General features: G+C 39.7%; 1 protein-coding gene across 4 annotated transcripts in view; it reads right to left on the minus strand.

Moving 5' to 3' along the window:
* Positions 1–1,979: 1,979 nt before the first annotated feature.
* si:ch211-197h24.6 (uncharacterized) overlaps positions 1,980–27,334 on the minus strand; it is a 36,741-nt gene continuing 11,386 nt past the window's right edge. For all 4 annotated transcript variants that reach the window (XM_061915692.1, XM_061915691.1, XM_061915690.1 and 1 more), the window contains 9 exons: positions 22,655–22,732; positions 22,432–22,571; positions 17,284–17,409; positions 9,976–10,021; positions 9,827–9,892; positions 9,433–9,767; positions 9,239–9,346; positions 3,282–3,381; positions 1,980–2,208 (listed from right to left, as the gene is read on the minus strand). In XM_061915692.1, the coding sequence (XP_061771676.1) occupies positions 2,192–2,208; positions 3,282–3,381; positions 9,239–9,346; positions 9,433–9,767; positions 9,827–9,892; positions 9,976–10,021; positions 17,284–17,409; positions 22,432–22,571; positions 22,655–22,712 (996 nt within the window). In that variant the 5' untranslated portion in view covers positions 22,713–22,732 and the 3' untranslated portion in view covers positions 1,980–2,191. The remainder of the gene's footprint in view (positions 2,209–3,281; positions 3,382–9,238; positions 9,347–9,432; positions 9,768–9,826; positions 9,893–9,975; positions 10,022–17,283; positions 17,410–22,431; positions 22,572–22,654; positions 22,733–27,334) is intronic.

Consider the following 27,334-nt stretch of genomic DNA (forward strand, 5'->3'; position numbering starts at 1 on the left):
GCCCAGTTGTCTAAACACTCTTGAAGGGTCACACCAACCTAGAGTTTCACTTTTTGACACCAGTGAGTGTCCACATCTGTACAACCAAATACAATCTTCGGCGTCTATACAAAATGCTTTTGTTCTTGGGGTTTGTACCGCGCTGCAACATCTCCAGTCTTGCCGTCCAAATGAGCCCCAGGAGGTTTTGCCAGGAATTAATTTGCTGGATGCTAACAATGTAAGAGCACCAGAACAAATGGCTAAGATACCATCACCAGGCTACGTGAGGCTGTTAGGGCTGCCGGACTCTATAACTAAGGAGGATATTAATGATTTTTTCAAAGGACTGAAGGTGCAAGAAATGGTGGCCAATGTGAAGTTTGAACATCGTCGCGTGTGCCTTGTTAAGTTTGGGGATGAAGACGACGCTCTTGCTGCGCTGCAGTTCAATAATCGGTTCATGGGGTCCATATGTGTGGAGGTACGCAACGCAACAGAGCTAATGTGGACCACAGCATTACAAGAATGTGAAAACCAAGACGTGAGGTGTTTGAAATCCAAACAAAGGTATCTCACAGACCCAAAGAACTATAAACCAAAGTTCAGTTTTGAACCACAGAACAGATTACCAGTGCCACACATCTCCAAAAGGTCCCGACTGTCCATGGCAACGAAGGAGTACATTGTTATGGTCTGCAATATACCTGTAACAACCACTAAGACAGAATTGAGAGAACTGCTTGGGTATCCTGATATGCAAAGCTCTAAAATACAACACTTACTTGCCAAAGACTTCAGCCGGACAGACACTGCATTCCTTATCTTTGACCGAAAAGAGGACTATAAACATGCAATGTCACAAAATGGTCTGTACATTTACTCAAAATGCATGGAACTGTCAGCTATTACCAGAGAGAGGATGAATGACATAATGGGGAAAAAACACCACATGGGGCCCCAGTATGGCGCCAAGATCTCCGCGTCCAAGTATGGCGCCAAGATCTCCGCGTCCAAGTATGGCGCCAAGATCTCCGTGTCCAAGTATGGCGCCAAGATCTCCGCGTCCAAGTATGGCGCCAAGATCTCCGCGTCCAAGTATGGCGCCAAGATCTCCGCGTCCAAGTATGGCGCCAAGATCTCCGCGTCCAAGTATGGCGCCAAGATCTCCCGGTCCAAGTATGACACCAATATCTCCCCGTCCAAGTAAGGTGTCAAGATCTCCCCGTCCAAGTATGACGCCAAGATCTCCCCGTCCAAGTATGACGCCAAGATCTCCCCGTCCAAGTAAGGTGTCAAGATCTCCCCGTCCAAGTATGGCGCCAAGATCTCCGCGTCCAAGTATGGCGCCAAGATCTCCCCGTCCAAGTATGACGCCAAGATCTCCCCATCCAAGTATGACGCCAATATCTCCCCGTCCAAGTAAGGTGTCAAGATCTCCCCGTCCAAGTGTGGCGCGAAGATCTCCCCGTCCAAGTATGACGCCAAGATCTCCCCGTCCAAGTATGACGCCAATATCTCCCCGTCCAAGTAAGGTGTCAAGATCTCCCCGTCCAAGTAAGGTGTCAAGATCTCCCCGTCCAAGTGTGGCGCGAAGACTTCTCCATCAGCAGAGAAGGGAGGCAACAAGATGCTGGAAAACCCGGATCTACTTGAACACCTGCCCGCAGATACTAAAAAAAGCCATATAATGAAGTTAACAAATTTAATTTGACAACTATATAAACCTTTAAGAAACCGCAATATTAACACTTTTATTAAGTGAAAGTCTGTTCAAAGTTGTTGCGCATTATAAATGGCAAGCCAAGACTGGAAAGTGTGCATCTTGTTTTGAAAGCAGAAGTAAGAAAAGTTTATTTAGAATAATCCAATGTAGTTGTTACAACCTCTTATGGTCTACTTGCATCAGATGTGAGACTTTTCCAGCAATGTTTTGCCAACCCCCACCAAGGACACTTGAATATTATTAGTCCATTAAGCAAGCAGATTAAATGTGATGCTTGGATGAAATTTGTTTATTTCAAAAGAAACAACTCAGTAGATACATGTTGCTTCATCAGATGATGTGTCTGGTAACTAAGTGAAAGATTCTGATGTTTTGTACAAACCTAAAAGTTAAAAATAAAAAGGCAGAAAGTGTATAAGACATTCACTGCTGATGGACACCAAGTGAAGAATGAGGTCAGAAAAACGTCTAGAATCTGGAGGACCATCAGTAACGAGGACGATCTGTAGACAAAAAGACTGGATTATAAATTGCAACAAAAAAGATGATCACATTATTTTGGACGTGGGAAATAACAGCTGTTTGTGAGAATGTCATTAAAATCCAGGCAGTGCTTATGTGTGTCGACATAGGAATGTGTGTATGAACACTACTACAACAGCGTCTTCTTCCTGGCTGGATGTAACTCCGTATATGGACCTTTATTTACTGGTTATTTGGGAAATAGTTTTGTTTAGTACAAATAAAGCCACGACACATCAGGATAGAAGTAGGACTAAGATAGTGGCAGTTTGAATGTTCATTGGTTTAAAACGTTTTAAATTTGTTATTCTGCTTGCTACATTCTTGTTGATCAAGTGTTCAATAAAGTGAACGATGATCACCTTCTTAGCAACACTTTCTGCTTGGTCCAGGGTGTACTCCGCCTTCCACCCGATTGTAGCTGAGATGGGCACCGCGATCCCAAAGGGAAAGTGGTAGGAAATGGAATGATGGGTTACAGTCCAAACAACATACTACTGTATTTAACATCTACGTGGCAAATGAGTGCGATCGCCTTGCTTTTTATGCCGTGGGTAAACTTACGCATGCAGAAACACTGCAGGAAAATAATGTGCACTTCGATATTTGATAGTTAGTACAAAGAAACATTACAGTACTTTCATCCTCATCTCAAACATTTGCATGTCTATCAATTAAAAGCAATCAGAATGCCTTTCATCGCTTTTTGGAAGTTTAAAATTCTTGTGTACCCTGTGTTCAAGACTTCCTGGGATGCTGAACTAGGCTCGAAAATGTGCATGAACAAAAGTACTTAAATTGACTGGAGGATATGAGGAAGGCCAGCTCTTCCAAAAGCGAGCATCTTGGATAAGGCACACTGAGATGGGCCTTGGCCATGCTGTGCAGCCAGAATACACGCTGTTGCACACCTTTTTTTTACTTCACTAGTGTTCTGGCTGCGAGGGGTGTTGGAGCCTATCTAAGCACCCACCGCAACCCAGAAAGTGACAAGTGGTAAAAAATGGATGAATGGATAGTGTCCTGGCTAGAAGATGAAGTGTGTCAAGTATACCTCGAAATAGGGGGCGGGAATGTCGGGTATCGCTTCTTGGTAGGCTGGAGGACATGGATGAGAAGCCGGAGTTCATTGACAAGCTGCTCATGCTAGGACCCTGTGGAGAATGGAGATCACAAACACATTCATATTGGAGTTGTATATTCCAACAAGGGTCTTAAAGGCCAATCCAAGTCTATAATCATGAAATGATGAAACCTACTGGAGGTAAATGCACCAGCCGCTAGATTACATCTGACCAATCCAAGTTTATAAGCATGAACTGATGAAGCCTACTTAGATAAGAGGCAAAACATCTTCTAAGACAAACTACACAGTCCAGTTGCGATCAGTTGAATGCCCTGAGATTAAAGCATAATGCTTCAATATAACAAAGGCTATTAAACATGAGCGTAATAAACAATTGTGATGTTGTGATAATTGCATTTTGAGGTAGTCAAAGCCGAATTAAGTACACTTTTCAAAAGTGTTGATCCACAAAATGTTCCCCAATTATTTAAACACCCATTCCTAGCACCTTTTAAATTTCAACCGATACGTCACAAATTCCCAGTACCTGAGAATCCATACCCGTGCTCAATAGTACCGATATTTTATATTTTGTGTGTGTTCATATGAAAATAAATGTGGTTATTTTGTACCCCTGGGCTGATTGATAATGATAGATGTGCTGCCCTGTTATATTTTGTTTTCTTACACTTCCTCGTATAATTTACAAATGTGCATTCATTTCAGTTTGTCCTTGGTGTGTTGTCCAAGTCAGGAAGTGGTATTTGCCATTAGATTGAATGTGCCAGGCTAGTCTCCTTTTTAGCCCTACAATATTTGTATCTCTGACTACGGAAGCCGTGATGGGCCAACAACCCATCAAGCAGTGCGGCTTCAAAGTCATACTAAAACATTTTGACAGATTTTTGAGTGCTGTGTGTAATGTTCTTTATTTTCAATGGAACATTTAAAGTTTTGGTGTTGTTTACTGGCGTCATATTACAGTCTACACGTATCTCTTATGTGTGATCACCATCTACTGGTCACACTTATTACGCCATGGACCAAATAAAATTGCTTCGAGGTCAGTAAGCACAACCAGTATTATTCCGTACATTAGGCACAACGTGTTATTTAGGCGCACTGTCGATTTTTGAGAAAATTAAAGGATTTTAAGTGCGCCTTATAGTCCGAAAAATACGGTAATTGGCACTATCCAACCAGCTTAATGTGGCATTTACATATATAAGTCTGTGAGCATAAAAGGGGAGCAAGTCGACAACATTTTAAACTGGTTGTGCAGATCTGGAAGCATGTCTTTCAGTGATTTTGCCAACTTACAAGTATTCAATTTTTGAGGTGATAATCTCTCAAGCCTTGCTTTGGTGTTTGTAGCTTCACATTTCTTGTTTGCTTTAACCTCCATACACCGTGCAGGGTCTTTATTCCCTAGTAAAGTCTGAAATAACTTACATAGGCGACCCCGTCATGCCCTCTTTTCCCTGCGTAGCCTCCAACAAGGCACCGCCAAAAATCCGACGCAGAGTTGTGTTTCATCAGTTTTTGCCAAGGAGTGTCCCTGAACATAGGCTAACAGACGTGCTTAAAATGCACAAATTATTGTATGGTACATATTCATTCTCATGAACACACATCTTTTTCTCACACACGCACGCAACACTTCTCATTCTCTGTCAATCATCTTTTGGGCAGGGTGGATTTACCAACATTTGTGAACTCTGAACATGAACGTATCAGCATTTTGTTAACTTACAAGTTATTTAAGAGTTGTATTTACATGATAGCTCACTATTGTCCCATGTCCCAAACGGCCGAATTACAAGGCAAAAAAAAAGAGCACCCACTGCCGCTACCCGTTCAGAAGTTGCAAAGTCTATCTTTACTAAGGTATTTTCCTCTGGTTCATAAGTAAAATGTACATTAAAAGTAAAGCAATGATTTTGAATGATTAGTTCAAGTGTAGACAAAAATGTCCCTGATGTGGCTGCCGTCACTCTTTACAAGAAGGAAATACAGTATCTAGTCAAATACAGTTACAGTTGCTCCTTCTAAGACAGTGGTCCCCAACCACCAGGCCGCGACCCAGTACCGGGCCGTGGCCCGATTGGTACCGGGCCGCAGAATAATTTTTTATTCATTTTTATTTAAAAAAAAAAAAAAGTTTTTATTTTTTATTAAATCAACATAAAAAACACAATATACACTTACAATTAGTGCACCAACCACAAAACCCTCCCTTTTTCATGACAAAAACATCCCTTTTTCATGACAAAGAAAATAAAAAAGGATTCCCCCTACTCTTATGTTACAAACTGGTCCAATTCCAACAGGTTTTACACTTTAGTCTCTGTGCTTCCTCCGACACAAAACGACAATTTGTCACTTTGCCAATTTGCTTTCAGGCACAGACGGTGTGTTGCGATCGTGGGAAATTTACACATCAAATAAACTACACAAACATAAAAATTACCACAAGCTGATTGTTACAGTATTAATAGATATATAGCCTATTTGTACACTATTGACCAGTGATGCACTGAAAATTGGGCCACCAAAAACAGCGCTGCTGATACCGGATGTTGTGACGTAGTCAGCATGTCTGCATAACTTAATGTAACCGAGATATCCCCACGATCAACAAAATGTGCCAATATTGAGAGGACAATGGCGGCTTTAAAGGGGCAAAAGTCCAACTGGAGCAGCAGCATGACGCAAGTGTGAGGTCATGCTCTCTGCAGCCACCGTTTTGTCGGGGACATCAGGGGACAGAAGTAGAGACTCTAAACACAAGTACATTCTATAATATCAGACAGATATGCTAGATGTCCTGAAAAAAGAAAAAGTCATAAAAGTTTCTAGGCACTTCAAAATTCTCATCAAAGTAAATTGTACAATAAGCAGCAACAATTGAAAATAGAGCAAAAAATATATATGTATAAATATATGCTAATACAAATCCTTAACCCATTTGTTTTTAAATGTAAGTATACATTTTTGAGCCTTCTTAAAGGGAAATCATATCCATCCATCCATTTTCTGCTGCTAGTCCCTCTCAAAGTTGCAGGGGTGCTGGAGCCTATCCCAGCTGCATTCGGGTGGAAGGCCGAGTACACCCTGGACAAAATCACCACCTCATTGAAGGGACAGCACAGATAGAAAACATTCATGATCACATTCACACACTAGGGCCTATTTAGTGTTGCCAACCAACTTATCCCCAGGTGCACGTCTTTAGAGGTGGGACGAAGCTGGACTTCCCGTAGGGAACCCACACATGCAAACTCCACACAGAAAGACCCAGTATTGAACACAGGGCCTCCTGACTGTAAGGTACTAGCACTAAGCCCTGTTCTACTCTGCTGCCTGAAATCATACCATCTTAAGCAAATTATACGCTGTTATGGTAACCACACGCTCACCGCCACAGATATTTTGGCAATCTAGAGGAAAACCTGACACTAGCAAAGTAAGTGCATCTTAATTTTAGTTCATGTACAAACCCTGTTTCCATGAGTTGGGAAATTGTGTTAGATGTAAATATAAACGGAATACAATGATTTGCAAATCCTTTTCAACCCTTATTCAATTGAATGCACTACAAAGACAATATATTTGATGTTCAAACTCATTAACTTTTTTTTTTTGCAAATAATAATTAACTTAAAATTTCATGGCTGCAACACATGCCAACGTAGGTGGGAAAGGGCATGTTCACCACTATGTTACATCACATTTTGTTTTAACAACACTCAAACGTTTGGGGACTGAGGAAACTAATAGTTGAAGCTTTGAAAGTGGAATTCTTTACCATTCTTGCTTTTTGTACAGTTTAAGTTGTTCAACAGTCGGGGGTCTTCTTGTCGTATTTTAGGCTTTATAATGCGCCACACATTTTCAATGGGAAACATGTCTGGACTGCAGGCGGGCCCGGAAAGTACCCACACTCTTTTACTACGAAGCCACGCTGTTGTAACACGTGGCTAGGCATTGTTTTGCTGAAATAAGCAAGATAACGTTGCTTGGATGACAACATATGTTGCTCCAAAACCTGTATGGACCATTCAGCATTAATGGTGCCTTCACAGATTTGTAAGTTACCCATGCCTTGGGCACTAATACACCACCATACCATCACAGATGCTGGCTTTTGAACTTTGCGCCTACAACAATCCGGATGGTTCTTTTCCTCTTTGGTCCGGAGGACACGACGTCCACAGTTTCCAAAAAACAATTTGAAATGTGGACTCGTCAGACCACAGAACACTTCTCCACTTTGCATCAGTTCATCTTAGATGAGCTCGGGCCCAGCGAAGCCAGGGGCGTTCCTCGGTGTTGTTGATAAATGGCATTCGCTTTGCATAGTAGAGTTTTAACTTGCATTTACAGATGTAGCGACCAACTGTAGTTACTGTGGTTTTCTGAAGGGTTCCTGAGCCCATGTGGTGATATCATTTACACATTGATGTCAGTTTTTGGTGCAGTACCGCCTGAGGGATCAAAAGTCTGTAATATCATCGCTTACGTGCAGTGATTTCTACAGATTCTCTGAACCTTTTGATAATTTTGCGGACCGTAGATGGTAAAATCCCTATATTCCTTGCAATAGCTCGTTGAGAAATGTTGTTCTAAAACTGTTCGACAATTTGCTTACAAATTGGTGACCCTCGCTCCATCCTTGTTTGTGAATTAGCATTTCATGGAAGCTGCTTTTTTACCCAATCATGGCACCCGCCTGTTCCCAATTAGCCTGCACACCAGTGGGATGTTCCAAGTAGGTGTTTGATGAGCATTCCTCAACTATATCAGTATTTATTGCCACCTTTCCCAACTTCTTAGTCATGTGTTGCTGGCATCAAATTCAAAAGTTAATGATTATTTGCAAAGAAAAATGTTTATCAGTTTTAACATCAAATATGTTGTCTTTGTAGCACATTCAACTGAATATGGGTTGAAAATGATTAGAAAATCATTGTATTCTGTTTATATTTACATCTAACACAATTTCCCAACTCATATGGAAACGGGGTTTGTATATGGCATATGATATAATGGAAATTAGCATCCAGCTAGCACATTTTTAAAGTCAGAGCCTTACTTTTTGGCATGCTTACTTTGTTGGCATGGAAAATTGCAATAATACCTAAAAGCGGTCCGATGCAAATACATTGTGTGCCTGTCAACTGCTTGAGTCCGTGCAGAGTCTTCATCCGGTTGTGACGTCACGTTTAACTAATGTAATAAAATATGCTATGTTTTGACTTTTACATGAATCAGTTCTGGGAGTTCCGATGGAATCCGTTTCGTACCTATGAAGGTACCAAATTCCGTAGCTTTTTCGATCTAACACATATCATGATATCATTTACTTTCTGTAAGGCTACATTCACACTGCAGGGTACGATGCCAAAATTCGCATTTTGTTAAATCCAACCTTTTTTATGTAGTAATATGAGACTTCTGTGAATGTCTAACGTGAACGGAATGTGTCCCTTATCTGACCCGCATGTCTTAATCCTGGCGCATTTGTGACAATTTTAAGGATTTTTGTTCAAATGGAGTCAATATTTACATAACCTAATTATTTGGTGTAGGAGATTGAGAAGGAAGATGATTTTGGCTCTCTCAGAGCCAGGAGTGGTCCCATGTAAGCTCTAAAACATATATTTTTAACCTGTCCACTATTTTTTATTTTGGCGAAGAATTATGACGCTAATCACTTTTTGATGGCTTATAGGTCAGATGAATGCGACACGGTCATTCAGGCTGCAGTCACATCTGATATATATCAAATTTATATCCGCATACGAAAGAGGGCTGAGTCTGATTTGTGCTTTTCACAAAATCAAATACAGGTCAATATGGGCAAACAAATTGGAATTGGCCAGCTGTGTGGACATAACCAGAGTGTGAGACATTTTAAAGGCAAATCAAGGTTACATTCTTACTGTTGATGATATGCTCCTCAGTCTAAAGTCCATCAGCATATCTGTTAGTTTTTGTGTCACCTTCAGCACCATTTGTGCATCATTCTCATTCTTTATCTGGAAGGTCTCCTGAAAACACAAGTAATGTGGATCTTTATATTTCACCCTATTTCCTGAGTGTTGGGGGAATGTTCTTGACGCAATGAAGTGCCTACCAGGTAATCAAGCAGTGGATTAGAATCATGGCCTCTTTTTGGTTCCATGGGGAGTGCTCTGTCAAAGGGCTTCTCCACATGTAAGTCCATTAAGCTGCCTGCCATGGAGGAGCCTTGGTACTTGTCAAACATTTTGCCAGGGTTAAAACGATCTTGTCCATTGTTCAGCCTAAAATCACCCCCCGGTCCATCTGTATATTGTCTCGGTCTCATACCAGGGCCTGGGCACCCGCGATCAGGTGAAAAGCTTTCAAACTCTAACTGTTCAAAGTCATCAGTATATTCTTCATAAGGACCAAGGTCTGGAGGACACCGCTCGTCATTGAACATCGGATCTGGAAAACGATGGTTCAGTTAAATAAGTTACATACCATGGAACAGCCAAACAACTCACTAAAGAGGGGTTCCTTTGTCCCCATTTCGGGTCCAAGTGGGGGTATTGGCTTTGGAACAGTAGTAGCTGAGAACAGAAAAATAAGATGTAGCAAAATCAGTGAACCCAATACACCATATTTTAGATGGAAATATTTTAGAATAACTTACGGAGACCCTGGAATGCGGACACAGTGGAAGGCTCCTTCATGACCACCTAAAACAATCAGTCCAATCAATAATAAAGATGAAATTACGAAAGGCATCCACCTTTAAAGTATATATGCTGTGATGTTGATAGGTATTTAAAATGTATTTATACACACATCTTTAAGTACCAGTTAGGGCTCGATATATCGCGGGTTTGACTCTGTGCGAGATAGAAAATGACGATATTGTGATATTCGAGTATAAATTCTCACGCAGTTGCCTTTAGCTGCGGCATTACACTGCAGGCTCTTCTCACTCTTGTCGCTCCTTCTCCCAGAGACCTAAAACAAGTGCACCTTCTTACATACGTCAGATACTGGCGTGAGCAACATCATACACCCTCACAGAGTAGAGAGGTAGCGGCATGGTAACATTAGCTGTGGTGCTCGCGGAGTGGTAATAAGAGAGGAAGAAGGTGCGAATCTGGTAACCAATGAAGGAAGAATTAATTCCCAAGAAAAACAGCACAGGCTCCATCATCTGGCGGTGGTTTGGCTTCAAGCGGGAAGATATCGAACAAGTATGCGGCAAAAGCGTTCTTACAAAAAGTAGCACCTACTGCTAATTTGTAGCATCATTTAAAAAGTCACCCCCTAGAGCAGGGGTCACCAACCTTTTTGAAACCAAGAGCTACTTCTTGGGTACTGATTAATGCGAAGGGCTACCATTTTGATACAAACTTAAATAAATTGCCAGAAATAGCCAATTTGCTGCATTTTGTTAGAATATATAACGAATTGGACCAAGCTATATTTCTAACAAAGATAAATCATTATTTCTTCTGGAGTTTCCAGAACAAAAATTTTAAAAGAAATTCAAAAGACTTTGAATTAAGATTTAAATTTGATTCTAAAGATTGTCTAGATTTGCCAGAATAATTTTTTTGAATTTTAATCATAATAAGTTTGAAGAAATATTTCACATATATTCTTTGTTGAAAAAACAGAAGCTAAAATGAAGAATTAAATTAAAATGTATTTTTTATTCTTTACAATAAAAAAATAGATTTACTTGAACATTGATTTAAATTGTCAGAAAAGAAGAAGAAGGAATTTAAAAGGTAAAAACTTATGTGTTTAAAAGTCGTAAAATAATTATTAAAGTTGCATTTTTTCTCTAAAATTGTCTTTCTGAAAGTTATAAGAAGCAAAGTAAAAAAATAAATGTATTTATTTAAACAAGTGAAGATTAAGTCTTCAAGATGTTTTCTTGGATTTTCAAATTATATTTGAGTTTTGTCTCTCTTAGAATTAAAAATGTCGAGCAAAGCGAGACCAGCTTGCTAGTAAATAAATACATTTTTTAAAACAGAGGCAGCTCACTGTTAAGTGCTGCTATTTGAGCTATTTTTAGAACAGGCCAGTGGGCTACTCATCTGGTCCTTACGGGCTACCTGGTGCCCGCGGGCACCGCGTTGGTGACCTCTGCCCTAGAGAATGAAGAGTGCTTGAAACTACGCATGTCAACATCTCCGTTCCGTGCCACACCCACAAAATGCCAAAGCAACTATTTACAGATCAACACCGTATGAAAATAATTGTCAACAACAGAAGGAGATCATGTCCGCAGGAACCTACCACATAGCAAAGGACATACACTATTTGATTTCCTATTTTTCAGCTAATTTTAATTTGACACCTATCTAAATATGTCTTGTGTGACAACATGCACAAAAGTGCACTTCATTTGTTTTAAACTATTTCAGTTGCGTTCTGTACAAAAAGTGCACTTTAATTTAGTGTTGTTTTGGTATGTCATCTTAGCGACATCATGCACAAAAGTGCACTAGTAGCTTGTTTTAAAATGCCTCTGACAATCTTGCATGTTCTGTTTTGAAATAACATGACATTTTGTGCCCCGGCTTAATAACTGTTTAATAAATAGAGTTTTGGTAAATTGACTTAGTTGTAGTTTCCCTCTCTGCATGAAAGTTTAAAATTAGCATATATTAATTCTGTATGAACTAGAATGTTTTAATGTAGACACATAGAATCATCATACTGCTGTGATTAAATGCATCAAGTGTTAATTCAAGGCTAAGGCAAAATATTGAGATATATATCATGACATTGCTTGGAAATATTGAGATATTAATAAAAGGCCATATCGCCTAGCCCTAGTACAAGTAGAGCGGAAAAGCTAGTTGGCTCCATTGTGAAGCTATTATCATATATATTTGATGTATGAGACCGAAAGACTTCCAAAGTTTGAGTAAATAGATATGATCAAAATAGTATCAATCTCGTGGATATTTCTGAGCCATTTTGAGAAATAATGAGCTAGCCAGACACATCGCGGGACAGAGGTAGGAACCACAGATACCTTAATCACCAACAAAAATGCAAATCATGCAGACTTTGTGAGAGCCAACAACAATTACTTTGGGAAAAATGATGATCCCTAAACTTATATTGTTGATCCTGAAAAAAAGGAGGATAGGCTACACGTTTTAGAAGCTCTGCTAAACAGACCGAGCTTTAGTGAAACACTAAACATCATGTAGGAGGATTGCTAAGTGCTAAACAAGATATACAAACTACAAACATAAGACGATAGCTTACTGTACAATGTCTGTCCTTACTTTGCTGACGACTGATAGGCTGTCCATAACTTCCTGTTTATATGAAGAATTCATCATGATGCACACGAAGGGTTAGCCAGGAAAAGTCTCCCTCCAGACACTGTCTTCGTTTGTGTATGAATTTAATGTCACATATAAACAACTTCTAGATTTAAGGTTAAATCCTCCTAATATTAAGATGAGAGGCATGATTTGTTTGTAACCTAGTAAAAAGAGCCGAGACGCGATGATACCGGAGCAGCAGGACATCACGGCCAGCTCACAGCCAAAGAGCTGTGTGTTATCAATCAGCCACTAAAAAAAATAGTCTGTCTGCATTAGTGCTTATATTAATAACATTGCTAATATTTGGTTGATATTAAGGTCACGATACGTACATAGAGTATTGTTAGAGGGTTTTGGATGGTTATTTGGAGGGTTTTGTGGGTGGAATATAGAGCCATCATTGACTATATTGTTGGCTGACTTTTTATGTATTTATCTATTTACAACCTAGAAAGCATAAAAAAGAAAAACATGTTCATGTCTAATAAATTGATTTTGAAGGACAGCACATCTCTCTCTAAGTATTTCCAATATGACTGATACAATACAAAGGTCAGAGTGAAGAAGTGTTGCTGCAGCGATGTCAATCTACAAAAATTACCGAAGACGTTTGGAGCGGATTATTCAAAATGGCTGACATAATTTGTGGCATTTTGTGATGTTTAGACAGTATTTTCACAAACTTTGCAGATTGTAAATACAATTAGATATGGTTTATTAAATACAATGAAACAATTAAGCATATAAAGTCAACTTGTTTTTCCACTCAACTGGTACTTTAAAGGGGAACATTATCACCAGACCTATGTAAGCGTCAATATATACCTTGATGTTGCAGAAAAAAGACCATATGTTTTTTAACCGATTTCCAACCTCTAAAAGGGTGAATTTGGCGTTTGAAACGCCTTTCAATTGTTCGCTGTCGAGCAATGACCTTTCACCCATGACGTCACAACAGGAAGCAATCCGCCATTTTCTCAAACACATTACACACACCAAGTCAAATCAGCTCTGTTATTTTCCGTACCTTGGAGACATTATGCCTCGTCGGTGTGTTGTCGGAGGGTGTAACAACACGAACAGAGACGGTTTCAAGGTGACTTACGTGGAGTGTGCTAATCAGACATATCAATGGTCACGGCATGCTAATCGATGCTAACATGCTATTTAGGCTAGCTGTATGTACATATTGCATCATTATGCCTCATTTGTAGCTATATTTGCATCCAGCCTTTTCCTCCACCCACATTTAATGCCAAACGAACACATACTAATCGAGGGATTCAAGTTGCACCAGTGGTCAAAAGATGCAATCGTTGGTTAGAAGGAGATCTCCGAATTTGTCCTCCTTGCCGCTGTCTCCTGATATGGCTCAAGAGCTTCAGTTTCTTCTTCAATTTGGTTTTCGCTATCTGCCTCCACACTCCAACCATCCGTTTCAATACATGCGTAATCTGTTGAATCGCTTAAACCGCTGAAATCCGAGTCTGAATCCGAGCTAATGTCACTATATCTTTCTGTTCTATCCGCCATGTTTGTTTGTATTGGCATCATGCAGTGACGTCACAGGAAAATGGACGGGTGGATTTAACAATGGTGAAAACTTCCAAAAATAAAATAAACCATTGGGAACGGATTTTTATTGGTTTTAACCCTACTGAAATTATGATAATGTTTCCCTTTAAGCTTTCTGATGTGACAATGTTTCGTTGGTTTGCATTCCTTCTTGTACTCGCGTTGTAGATGTTCATTCAGTCTCCGTGTCAAGGGGGAAAACGTTTAAATCCACTGCTCTTTAATGTTGTTTATCTTGTTTACCGTCCGACGTATTATTTCTTTCACCAAGGCATTGTTTGCTTTACTCATAATTCTCTCCGCCTTTTTCCTTCAAATACGGTTTTAGATTTATTTAAATTTATTATCAATAGGTCAAATGAACCTCTTCACTATATGGTGTTTAATGCAGTAGTACGTGCGGCGTAGTTTACTGAAAGATAATATTTACAACTGTAAGGAAAGTTAGCGCTTTACAGGCAACCGCATACAGATTGTAAACAGGCCCTTGAAATTATATTACGTTTTTTTGCAAAACAGTCACAGTAGCATGACATCCATCCATCCATTTTCTACCGCTTATTCCCTTTTGGGGTCGCGGGGGGCGCTGGTGCCTATCTCAGCTACAATCGGGCGGAAGGCGGGGTACACCCTGGACAAGTCGCCACCTCATCACAGGGCCAACACAGATAGACAGACAACATTCACACTCACATTCACACACTAGGGCCAATTTAGTGTTGCCAATCAACCTATCCCCAGGTGCATGTCTTTGGAGGTGGGAGGAAGCCGGAGTACCCGGAGGGAACCCACGCATTCAAACTCCACACAGAAAGATCCCGAGCCTGGATTTGAACCCAGGACTGCAGGTCCTTTGTATTGTGAGGCAGACGCACTAACCCCTCTGCCACCGTGAAGCCCAGTAGCATGACATACAACATTCAAATGTAATGTAATTTTTGTAGCAAAATAAATAGCACCAAAATAAATTACTAAAATTATAATACAACTTTTGTTTGCCTGTATTACCAAAAATGTATATATCTACTATAAACTTGAGATATATTTTTAGACATCTACCAACTAACAATTGAGGCGAACGATAGAGAGGAACTTAATTCAGAAATATTTAGTTATACTTCACAGTAGGGCTGGGTGATATGGCAAAAAATATGATCACGATTCATTTTTTCATATCATTCAATCTCGATTAATATCACAATCTTTTCATTATTAAAGGCGGATTGTCCTGTGCAGGATTATAGCGAGTACCGTTGCATCCGTAGTGTTTCCTGCTCCAGTATCTTGTAACGGACATTTCTGCCATGTTTGATCGAGGTAATATATGATCCAAGCTGACAGCTGTCATTTGGTTCATATATATATATATATATATATATATATATATATATAATATAATCGTGTTTATCCCACACTACGGTCCATACCTGGTTTTAGGGCCACGGTTTTGCTTCTTTTCGGTACATTTTGTGGGGGTAATGGGAACAAATATTCTTCCTACCGGTTATTCTGTTTTTGCTCATCATCACAAACATTCTGCAGTAAACAAATTATCATTGGTGTACTGAATACCATAAGACTTTTATTTCAAGTTGGCAATTTACTAAACACTTTCAATTGGTAAATTATTATTTGTAATCTTTAATTACTTGTATACATATATATATTTTCTAAACCAAACTACAGTAGCTTATGTTAAATATGGGTGAATAAACACGTCTATTCTGGTTCACAACTTTTAATCCCGCCCATAAACACTGCGCATGCGTTAACCCAGTATATGGAGAAACATGTTAACAGCTTACTAAAAATATGTTAAAGTTCGGTTTGAATTTGAGGTACTGTAAAATATGTAAAAAAAAAACAATAAGTTTAATAATTATTTCAGGAACACAATGTTTTTTTATCGACAAACTCAAAAATTATTTGAACAGAAATTGTCTACAGAGTTGTTTAGTAGATGTTAAATCAGGAGTTGAAACTTTGTAGACACAAACAAAAGTCTAATAAGAAAATATTTAGATTTAAAAATTATTTTTTCTGATTTAATTAGTTAAGTGTGTTGATTCTCACAGTTGTGACTAATATCGTATAATTCAGTCACATAGACGTGCCTGCGAGTCCACATTGAGTCCTGCGCACCACAAATTGAACTCAGGCAGTCAGTCGGACTAAAGTCTGTCACTAAAGTCGATGCGCCTTCTATATGTTGTTTCAACATATATGTAAGTGTTAATCATATTTATTTATTTTATTCTTCTACGCTGCACTTCATGCTGTGTAACGGGGAAGAGAAGCACAACGAGATTGAACATTAATTACATTATGACAAGCCTGCCATTCGCGACAGTGGAACGGGAGGTCGCGCACACACACGGACACACCATTTCTTCTCCAAAAATAATGCTGGGTATTGTGGTAAGATGAAACAAAAATTAAGCTGTTTGGCCGAAATATCCAGCAATATGTTTGGAGGAAAAAAGGTGAGGCCTTTAATCCCAGGAACACCAATTTGTACCGTCAAGCATGGTGGTGGCAGTATTAAACTCTGGGCCTGTTTTGCTGCCAATGGAACGGGTACTTTACAGAGAGTAAATGGGACAATGAAAAAGGAGGATTACCTCCAATTCTGTGTGTGTGTGTGTGTATATATATATATATATATATATTATATATATATATATATATATATATATATATATATATATATATATATATATATATATATATATATGTATATACACACACACACACACTATATATATATATATACATAAATAAAAATAAAAGGTGAAAATAACTGTTAACGTGTTTTATAGTTTTTATAAAATAGCCACCCTTTGCTGTGATTACTTTTTCACACACTCTTGGCATTCTCTCGAGGAGTTTCAAGAGGAAACAGTTATTTCCTGCAATCTGAAATAGCTTTCACTTCACAGGTGTGCTTGAAGCTATTCGAGATAATGCCAAGAATGTGCAAAGTAGTAATCACTGGTACGCAATACACGTAACTAGCAACATCACTGTGTAAGCATCTGCTTTTTTTGAACCGATGATTAGTGACTCACCTTGAGTTGTCCCCTTCCCTCCATCCTTTCCACTTCCAATGTAATCTCTTTAATCCTCTTCCTCAAGCCAGGATCTTTCATGGACTCCTCCTCCCCACTCACGACCATATTAGGGTGCACCTTTTGCTGCACACAAAGAAAATGTATTTTTTCAATAACAGGCAAGATATGACAAGTAAATTCAGCGGATATCAAAAACGATACTGATCACATGCATTGATTATACATTTTTTGATTTAGCGTGAGTGACAGTGACAACATCACCACAATATTTGAAGTACTTGCTAATTATTTTTTTATTACATACAACTGAGCAAAACAAAGTCAATAGTTCACAACATTTAACCAAATTTAAAAAATACTATTACTCTTTTAAATCCTTTTTGCCCACAAATCCCTCCTGTGTTCAAGAAATGAGTCCTAAAACGTGTAAACAAAACAGACAAAAAAAGATTGAGAAAATAAAAATATATACCAAGACAATCTAGTATCGATCGTATACTGATATTACCCCAATTAATTATTTAAGGATTGATTGAGCCTCCTTGTGTGCTGTGTACCACTGGTTGTAACAATGTTGACACATTACCAGTTAAGAGTTGGTATATTATCCTCTCTTTAGACAATAATCTACTTGTTTATATCTGCTTATTTTCTGCTGTAACTCGCTTCCATCCACACTTCTTAAACTTTACTAGCACTTATTTCTTCTCTTGTTTAAAGCTAGTTTAGCAGCTAGCTAGCCGGCATGCCTGCTCCTGCTTGCTCTCGGTGTTTAACATGTTTATCCTTGTCTTAATACTTGATAATGATACTTAGGATATTAAGAAATGCAGTTTATTTGCCGTAATGGAGGTTATTATTATTAACTTGGGGGAGTGTCTCCATACTGTATTGAGATACCCACTTAGGCACTAGCTTGTCAACTGGGGTACTCAAAATAAAACCATATCAGCCGTAGGGGATCAGCGTTTGTGATCGACATTAGAATGCATTTAAAGGGCGATTAATCAGACAATACGGATTGTAGACCGACCGATCGGCACATTCCTAGTCAAATATTAATTTCAAGTGTTGATCAGCTTTTTATAGAAAAACTAGCATCTGATCACAACATGAATCCTTTTAGGGTACCATGTATGCCTTGTCCTTTAATTAAAACAAAGTAAATAGTTTTAGTACAGGGGTTTTAAATTCATTTCAGCTCAGGCGCATGAAGGAAACTCTACTTCCACATGAGCTGGATTGGTAAAATCATAGCATGATAACTTCAAAATACAACGAAAACTTCAGATTGTTTTCTTTGTTTTACTTTGCCCCAAAATAGATCAAGCACATTCTGAAAACGCACATATTAGAAAAAAATCCTCTTTTCAGTACACTTTGAGTTAGTGACAATCCTGAGGAAAAAAAATGGTGCATCAGCAAAAACAATATGAAGAACACAATGAACTTTAACTGTGTCTCAGCATATCCACAAAACCATTAAACTGATTTACAATCACACCCTATCTGGGATTGAACTAAATAATAAATAAAAACTATTCTAGGCATGAAATGCCTCATTTGTCATTTTCATATATTAATCTTGTGCTAACTCAACAAGAGATATAACCTATTCAAGAGGGTTGAGTTATGTCCTGCCTCGTAGACATAACTGTGTATTGATAAAAAATAAATAAAAGCTGTGCAATGCATGAACAATTTCAACAAACCAAACGTTTGAACTAAGTGACAGTATTGCAGCAAATCATACTGTTTACTTTCTATAAATTTCCGCAGAAGACATACATTTTTACAGAACTATAACATGGTGCAATGTCTCATGCAGCATTTTAGGTGGGGTTAACAATTTTCTAATTTACTACTGAAACCTGGCATAATTTGGCTTTAACAGGTGTATCAACATCAGGTGTCAGATCTAGAGAGTCAGACAATTTCAAGATATTATTCAAGTGCTTGTGCGTGAGCCTTGCTTTATTTTTATTGTTCATTAGAGAAAACTTGCTTGAAAATATTTATTTCCTATGCACTTCAGTGAATAAATATTTTTTCTAGAACACTGCGCCCACTTTTCTCTTTTTTGACAATGACATTTTGGGGAAATGAGGGTTCCAAAACAATGTGTGCGAAGAAGGTTTTTACTTTGGGTCGAGGGGGAGGAGCCGCAGCCCCACTTTATTGTGTACCTAACAGAATTGCTATTGTGACATTCAGTGGACACGTTGAGAACAGCAGTTTCTTTCATTTAAAAATGAAACTAATTTTTACACTGCGCAAACTAATCTCGCGGGCTGGATTAAACACATTTGCGGGCCTGATCCGGCCAACGAATGACAGTAGAGCATTTTATTTTTCAGTTAAAACTTGATGTCCTCTTGATTGCAGAACTGAAACCCGCCCTTTGCTGAGACAGTCTTTATTGTAGAACTGAAACCTGCCCTGTGGTGACTGTAAGTAGGCCTCTGCTCAAGGCAGGAAATACAACTACAAATGTTACAAAGCTCTGCAATCTGCACATGTATAGGTTGTATTCTATTACATGGCTTTTGAACTTAAGTTAATGAAGTGGTGGGCCACCAATCTGATTACGCATGGGGTTTAGATCTTACCGGTAACAGCAAATGCGAGCAAAAAATGCAAACTATGCTATGGAATAGAACCACATATGATGTAAGAAAGATTTGTCAAGTGATATAAAAAATTATCAGTTGGTCGCGTTGCCAGACATATCGAACTATCTGGTGCACACGACCTCATTCTACACAACAAAACAGATGAAAACTTTAAAAAGCACAAAGGTGTACAACTTCTTTGTGTTTGGCTGCATCAAGTAAATTGATAAAGACTTTCTCAGATAAATCGTGCACTATTTTTGCTTGGGGAAAGTTGCATTTCATGATTTAACTTCACAGTTACAGTCATGTTTGTTGTGTTATTGTCGCACGAGTTTGAGTATGCGCATGTTCTCTGTCTTAATGAAAATGTAACTATAGATCGCAATGTTGTGTATGTGCTGAAAGCTGTCATTTATGACTGCTGCCTTGGTAAAAGCTTAACTGTTCTGGTTTTTGCTCACATTTGTTTTTTTTTTATTATTTTGACTTACCTTCCCTTATAATAAATATTTGTTAACAGCCTTTTTCCTGATTTGCCATGGCATGCCAATGCCTTAATGCCCAATTTTCAAAGGTTGGCTGTCACAATCGAGCAAACAGAGAAAAACATCTGCAGTATTACAGTATGCCTAAAGTTGTGACAAAAAAGGAAGTGCATCAAGAACAATTGTCTAAAGGAAGATGGCCAGAATTTGTATGGAACAATGAGGATAACATTAGAATTTGCTCAGCTCGTTTTGTATATGGTATGTATTCATGTTGACTAAATTTTCACCTGCTTTCAGTGGATTGTTTGAAATATGAGTATACTATATATACTCCTGTGAGTACACTAGTATTAGTCATTGCACAACAGGGAAACTGGCTATTAGCGCGAGTTCTTCCACTTATTGGTCCTTTTCCAAGTTCATCAGTAGCCATGCGTACATGGACAACATTTATTTAATCTCATCATCATTCAGATCATGTGCATAACTCAGCAAACGGAAATGTGTTATTGTTTATGCTGTGGCGCCATCATTTGGAAAAATGTGCTCACTGCAAGTGCTGAAGAGGCAGTAGACTTATACTGTAAACAAAGATGGATGGATTTGTGCATTTCTGCTTGTCCGACATTATCAGGGAAATTTATAATTTCTTCATCATGATCACTACTTTAGTTTTACGTGGCTTCTTAAAATGGAGTTGTACTGTGCTTTTTATGTTGTGATTATATCTGGGTTTTGGCACATCTTCATGTTACGAAATTCTGTGTATGTGTTTGAGAATGTTAGCACTTGGAATACCTGTAATGTCGGGAATAAAAGCTTGTTAAGACAAGAACCGCATCCTTTCTTTTATTGTTACATCGACACATGACACTCCAGACCACACTTCAGTTTTGCTAGTCTTGTTTTAAAGCAACAAACTCAACAGCATATAACACTATATCTGTTCTTTTTGAATGAGAAACAGAAGCAAGACCATCGCTTCATACCGAGATGATTATATCCCGCTCTACCACTTAAGTATAGCTGACATCAAAAACATGCGCAGTAAGAATAATTCTAACCCCATTTTCGGAAGATGTGTTTTCATGCGCTACAATCTGAATAACTATCAGCATAAATTTCTTTCCTAACGTGTGTGAACAGGTCAAAATATTCCGAATGGCGTGTCTACATGTAACATTTTTAGAATTTTATTCCGATTAAATGCGTCCATGAGCACATAGCTAGTGTAATGCTTTGCATGTCGTTGTGTTTTTAGCATAATTAGATGCAGACTTGCTTCAAATGTTCAACCTTTTCATTTTTATTCCATTCACTTTAACCACAATGTTTACACATGCTGCCCTCCACAATGGCCCCACATTCGGATCCCGAAACTTTATATGTTTCCATCCACCGGCTTCCATCAAGCCTTAACTTCAAAATCATTGAACTTGTATTCAACCATCTTACACAGATGACTCGGCTTTGCTAGTTAGCTGATTTGCTAACTCATCAAAGATGAAGCTAATTAGCTCAACTAAAATGTATGCTACTTGTTAAGTTAGCACATACTCATTCATTTTCATTTTTGGAATGTTGCCTATCCTTCATAAACCTTACAAGAGACAAGAAAATATGTTTTTTTTTGCCTTCTAATTTGTAAATCGGCATATTCTTCGTGGTTAGCTAACGGGAGCAATCCATTTTGCCTCTAACTATGCATCCAAAACTGCCAACAATACTTCATTTATGTTCCATAGCCTCTATAATAAAGCTGTAGCAACATTGGTATCGTAAAAGCAAACACTGAAAACTGTTTTTCTAGCATCGTAACAAATCGCTAGTTATCAAAAGTTATTTGTTCTACAGCGTCCTAGCCTCTCTTTTTAATCGGAGTGGCAATGTGGATGAAGGGTTCTAGCAAGTGCCCCTGAAAGTCTTACAGTGTATTCCCCAAAATAAACACCATATATTTGGGTTGAAGTGCTGATTTGTGGCCATTGTAAGTTGTTTTAGCTGCAAGAATAAAAGACACACAACTCAACTGACTTACTCACCAGGTACCGTAAGTTGTGCCTCCAACTTTTGACGTGAGCAACCATATCTTGCAGCAAGCGGGACACCAAGCAAAGTTTGCACTGGTAATGTGGTGGGACAGTTTTACTGGGGCTGCGGTATTCCCACACATACTGGAGACCTGCAAACATGTCATTCATGTGTCATACAGGCATTTGGTCAAACACCAGTCAAATTGTACACATAAGCAAAAACTTTTCTTACCAAGCATGGGCTCCGTTATCTCGTTTAAGACTTTGCCGATAGAGGGCACGGTCTGCATAATGGCCCCCTTGGCATATACTGGCACAACAAAACAATGGTTAGTGTTAAAGGTTAGTGTTAAATATCAAAAGGAAGGAAATCGAGTGTTGTCATATTTCCAATCCACACAGTTTCCCATGAAAAAAACATTGACAACGCTTTGTGATGTAACATTTCTATCAATACACAATGTGTGTTGCATCAGAGACTGCAAAATCAGGTTTTATATAATTAGGGATGTATATCGTTAAAATGTTATCAGTACTATTATCAATATTCCTTATACATATACACATGTTGCTCCAAATCCTGTATGTGCCTTCACAGATGTTTAAGTCACCCATGCCTTGGGCACTAATCCACCCCCATACCATCACAGATGCTGGCTTTTGAATTTTGCGCCTAGGACAGTCAAGATGGTTCTTTTCCTCTTTGGTCCGTAAGACACAACGTCCACAGTTTCCAAAAACAATTTGAAATGTGGACTCGTCAGACCACAGAACACTTTTTCACTTTGCATCAGTCCATCTTAGATGAGCTCGGGCCCAGTGTAGCCAGCGGTGTTTCTAGGTGGTGTTGATAAATGGCTTTCGCTTTGCATAGTAGTTTTAACTTGCACTTACAGATGTAGCGACAAATTGTAGTTACTGACAGGGGTTTTCTGAAATGTTCCTGAGCCCTTGTGGTGATATCCTTGACACACTGATTTTGTTTTTTGATGCATTACTGCCTGAGGGATCGAAAGTTACGGGCATTCAATGTTGGTTGGCCTTCTCGCTTACGTGCAGTAATTACTCAAGATTCTCTGAACCTTTTGATGATATAATGGGCCGTAGATGGTGAAATCCCAAAATTCCTTGCAATAGTTCATTGAGAAATGTTCTTAAACTGTTTGACAGTTTGCTCACACATTTGTTCACATTGTAAATGACTGAGCATTTAATGGAAGCAGCTGTTATACCCAATCATGGCACCCACCTGTTCCCAATTAGCCTGTTCACCTGTGGGATGTTACTAATGAGTGTTTGATGAAAATTCCTCAACTTTTTTTTGTCTTTTTTGCCACTTGTGCCAGCTTTTTTGAGACATGCTGCAGGCGTCAACTTAACTCAACATCAAGAGCTAATATTTAAAAAAATAATGTTTACCAGTTTGAACATTGAGTATCATGTCTTTGCAATGTATTTAATTCAAAATAGGTTGAAAAGGATTTGGAAATCATTGTATTTTGTTGTTTACAATTTTCACAACGTGGCAACCTCACTGGTTTTGCACAACAAACTTAACAGAGAGAAAGAACAACAAAAGTAACTTTTGACTTGCAGCAACTATTGTGGGGCATCTGCGTGCTGAAGAATGGTGATGAGTGGAACTATATTGCAGTGTTTTTACTCAGCCGTAGTCTTTAAAATCTATCTATGCAGTTCATCCATCCATCCGTCTATCTTCTTCTGCTTATTTGCGGTCGGGTTGCAGGGGCAGCAGCCTAAGCAGAGAAGCCTAGAATACCCTCCCCCAGCCAATTCTTTCAGCTATTCCGGGGGGATACTGAGGCGTTCCCAGGTCAGCCAGGAGATGGTCTTCCCAACGTGCCCTGCGTCTTCCCCGTGTCCTCCTACCGGTGAGACGTACCCTGGCATCCTGACCAAATGTCTGAACCACCTCATCTGTTTTTTCTAAATGTAGAAGAACAGCGGCTTTACTTTGAGCTCCTCCAGAATGAGAGCTTGTCACCCTGTCTGCAAGGGAGAGCCCTGCCACCCGACAGAGGAACCTAATTTTGGCCGCTTGTATCCGTGATCTTTTCTTTTCGGTCATAACCCAAAGCTCATGACCATACGTGAGGATGGGAGCGTACATCGACCGGTTAATTTAGAGCTATGCCTTCTGGCTAAGTTCCTCCTTTACCACAACGGATCGATACAGCATCCGTATTATTGCAGACGCCGGACTGATCTGCCTGTCGATTTCACGATCCACTCTTCCCTCACTAGTGAACCAGACTTTGAGGTACTTCAACTCCTCCACTTGGAGCTAGATCTCCTCCCCAACCCGGAGATAGCACTCCATCGTTTTCCAGGCGAGAACCATGGACTCGGACTTGGAGATGCTGATTCTCATCCCAGTCGTTTCACACCTGGCTGCGAATCGATCCAGTGAGAGCTGAAGATCCTTGCCGGATGAAGCTATCAGGACAACATCATCTGCAAAAAGCAGAGACCTAATCCTGAAGCCACCAAACCAGATCCCCTCAACACCTGGACTGTGCCAAGAAATTTTGTCCAAAATAGTTATGAACAGAATTGGTGACAAAAGTCAGCCCTGGCAAAGTCCAACGCTCACTGAAAACGGGTCCGAGACATTGCCGGCAATGCTGACCAAGCTCTGACACAGATTATACAGGGATTGGACTACCACAATCCGATACTCCATACTTACTATCTGAGCACTCCCCGAGGGACACGGTAGAATTCCTTCTCCACGTCCAAAAAGCACATGTGGACTGCTTGGTTTAAACTTCTATGCACCCTCAAGGAGCCTGCCAAAAGTATAGAGTTGGTCCACAGTTCCATGACCAGGACGAAAACCCCACTGCTCCTACTGAATACAAAGTTTGACTATCCAGCGTAGCCTCCTCTCCAGTACACCTGAATAGACCTTACCGGAAAAGCTAAGGAGATAGTTTGAACACACCCTTCAGTGACATGTTCCAAGTTTTCCCGGAAGTGGTATTTGGAACTCTCTGATAGGAGACTCTGCTAGACGTTCCCAGCAGACCGTCACAATGTGTTTGGGCAGCCAGGTCTGTCCGGCATCCTCTCCCACCATTGGAGCCAACTCACCACCAGGTGGTGATCGGTAAAAAGCTACGCCCCTCTCTTCACCAGTGTCCAAAACATGAGACCGCAAATCCAATGACAACCGCAAAGTCGATAAACTGCAGCCAAGAGTGACCTGGTGCCAAGTGCACATGTGGACACCCTTATGTTTGAACATTGTATTTGTAATAGACAATCTGTGACGAGCACATAAGTCCAATAACAAAACAGCAATCTGGTTCAGATCCGGGCAGCCGTTCCTCACAATCACACCTCTTCAGGTTTCAACAGTCATTGCCACTGTGAGCATTGAAGTCACCCAGCAGAACAAGGGCATCACCAGAGGGAGAACTCTCCAGTACTCCCTCAATGGAATCCAAAAAGGGTGGGTACTCTGAGCTGCTGTTTAGTGCATAAGTACAAACTACAGGCAGGACCTGTCCCACGGCGCGAAGGTGGAGGGAAGCTTCTCTCTCGTCTACCGGGTTAAACTCCAGCGTACAGGCTCTGAGCCAAGGCGCAAGAGGAATTGCCACCCCAGCTCGTTGCCTCTCACTGCGTGCAACGCCAGAGTGGAAGAGATTCCAGCCCCTCTTGAGAGGACTGGTCCCAGAGCCCTTGCTGTGTGTCGAAGTGAGTCTGACTATATCAAGCCGGAACCTCATCATCTCGTGCACCAGCTCCAGCTCCTTCCCCCCCAACAAGGTGATGTTCCACATCTCAAGAGCCAGCTTCTATAACAGGGGATTGGACCGCCAAGGGCCTTGCCTTTGGCTGCTGCCAAGCTCACACTGCACCCGACCCGTGTGCCCCCTCCTACGAGTGGGCATGATCTCAGCTGCTTACTACTCTGACTTTGTTGGATAAATGTGAAATAAAAGAGGCAGTACACGAACGGAGAATGTAATTATTACCCATTTACTTTATCACTTGACCTAATAAAGATACTGCGCAAAGTCATTATAGCAGCCGTGAGACAATCAAACATCACTGTTAACGGCATCACATAGTGCATGTTGGTATGTTTAAGGCATTTTCAGACTGCCAAGTATGAATCAAAGCATGTTTTATTCTGTTACACACGTAGCATTTAGTAGGCTGTTAGCATTGTCCAAGCTAGTTGTAGGCTACAAGCAATGTACATCATTTCGGAATAAAACATGTCAGTTTACTTTTAGTCATGTGTAAGCAAACACATTGTTGAGTATTATTTTTGGAAAAGTAGCCCACTGATCAAAGTATTTAAAAGTAATAATGGGTTTGATTTTTCAGGGAAACCTGCTTATAGAATGAGGGATGAAAGCCATAGATATATACCAATTTGAATGGAGGACAAAGACTCTGGTATAAAAACTGACTCTGTTGAAAAGTTACACACAAGTTTGGCTTCGAAAATGGGGGAAGCTTACTTACAGTATCTTGTCCTTATGTATCAATTCCACCAATATTATGTGTTTTTTTTTTAAGTAGCAAGCCTTTGGAATAGAGTACAGTTTGTCTCGGTACAGTCCCTCGATTTTTTATTTATTTTGTACGATCTATTTTAACCCAGTTTGTTGACATTACTGTCAACAAAATCTTTGGTCAACAAAAACGACTGCCGTGAATGGTAAATGGGTTGTACTTGTACAGCGCTTTTCTACCCCTTTTTAAAAAGGAGCCCAAAGCGTCCATCCATCCATTTTCTACCGCTTATTCCCTTTCGGGGTCGCGGGGGGCGCTGGCACCTATCTCAGCTACAATCGGGCGGAAGGCAGGGTACACCCTGGACAAGTCGCCACCTCATCGCAGCCCAAAGCGCTTTGACAGTATTTCCACATTC

Source organism: Nerophis ophidion, linkage group LG11, assembly GCF_033978795.1.
Source record: "Nerophis ophidion isolate RoL-2023_Sa linkage group LG11, RoL_Noph_v1.0, whole genome shotgun sequence".
NCBI classification, from domain to species: Eukaryota; Metazoa; Chordata; class Actinopteri; order Syngnathiformes; family Syngnathidae; genus Nerophis; species Nerophis ophidion.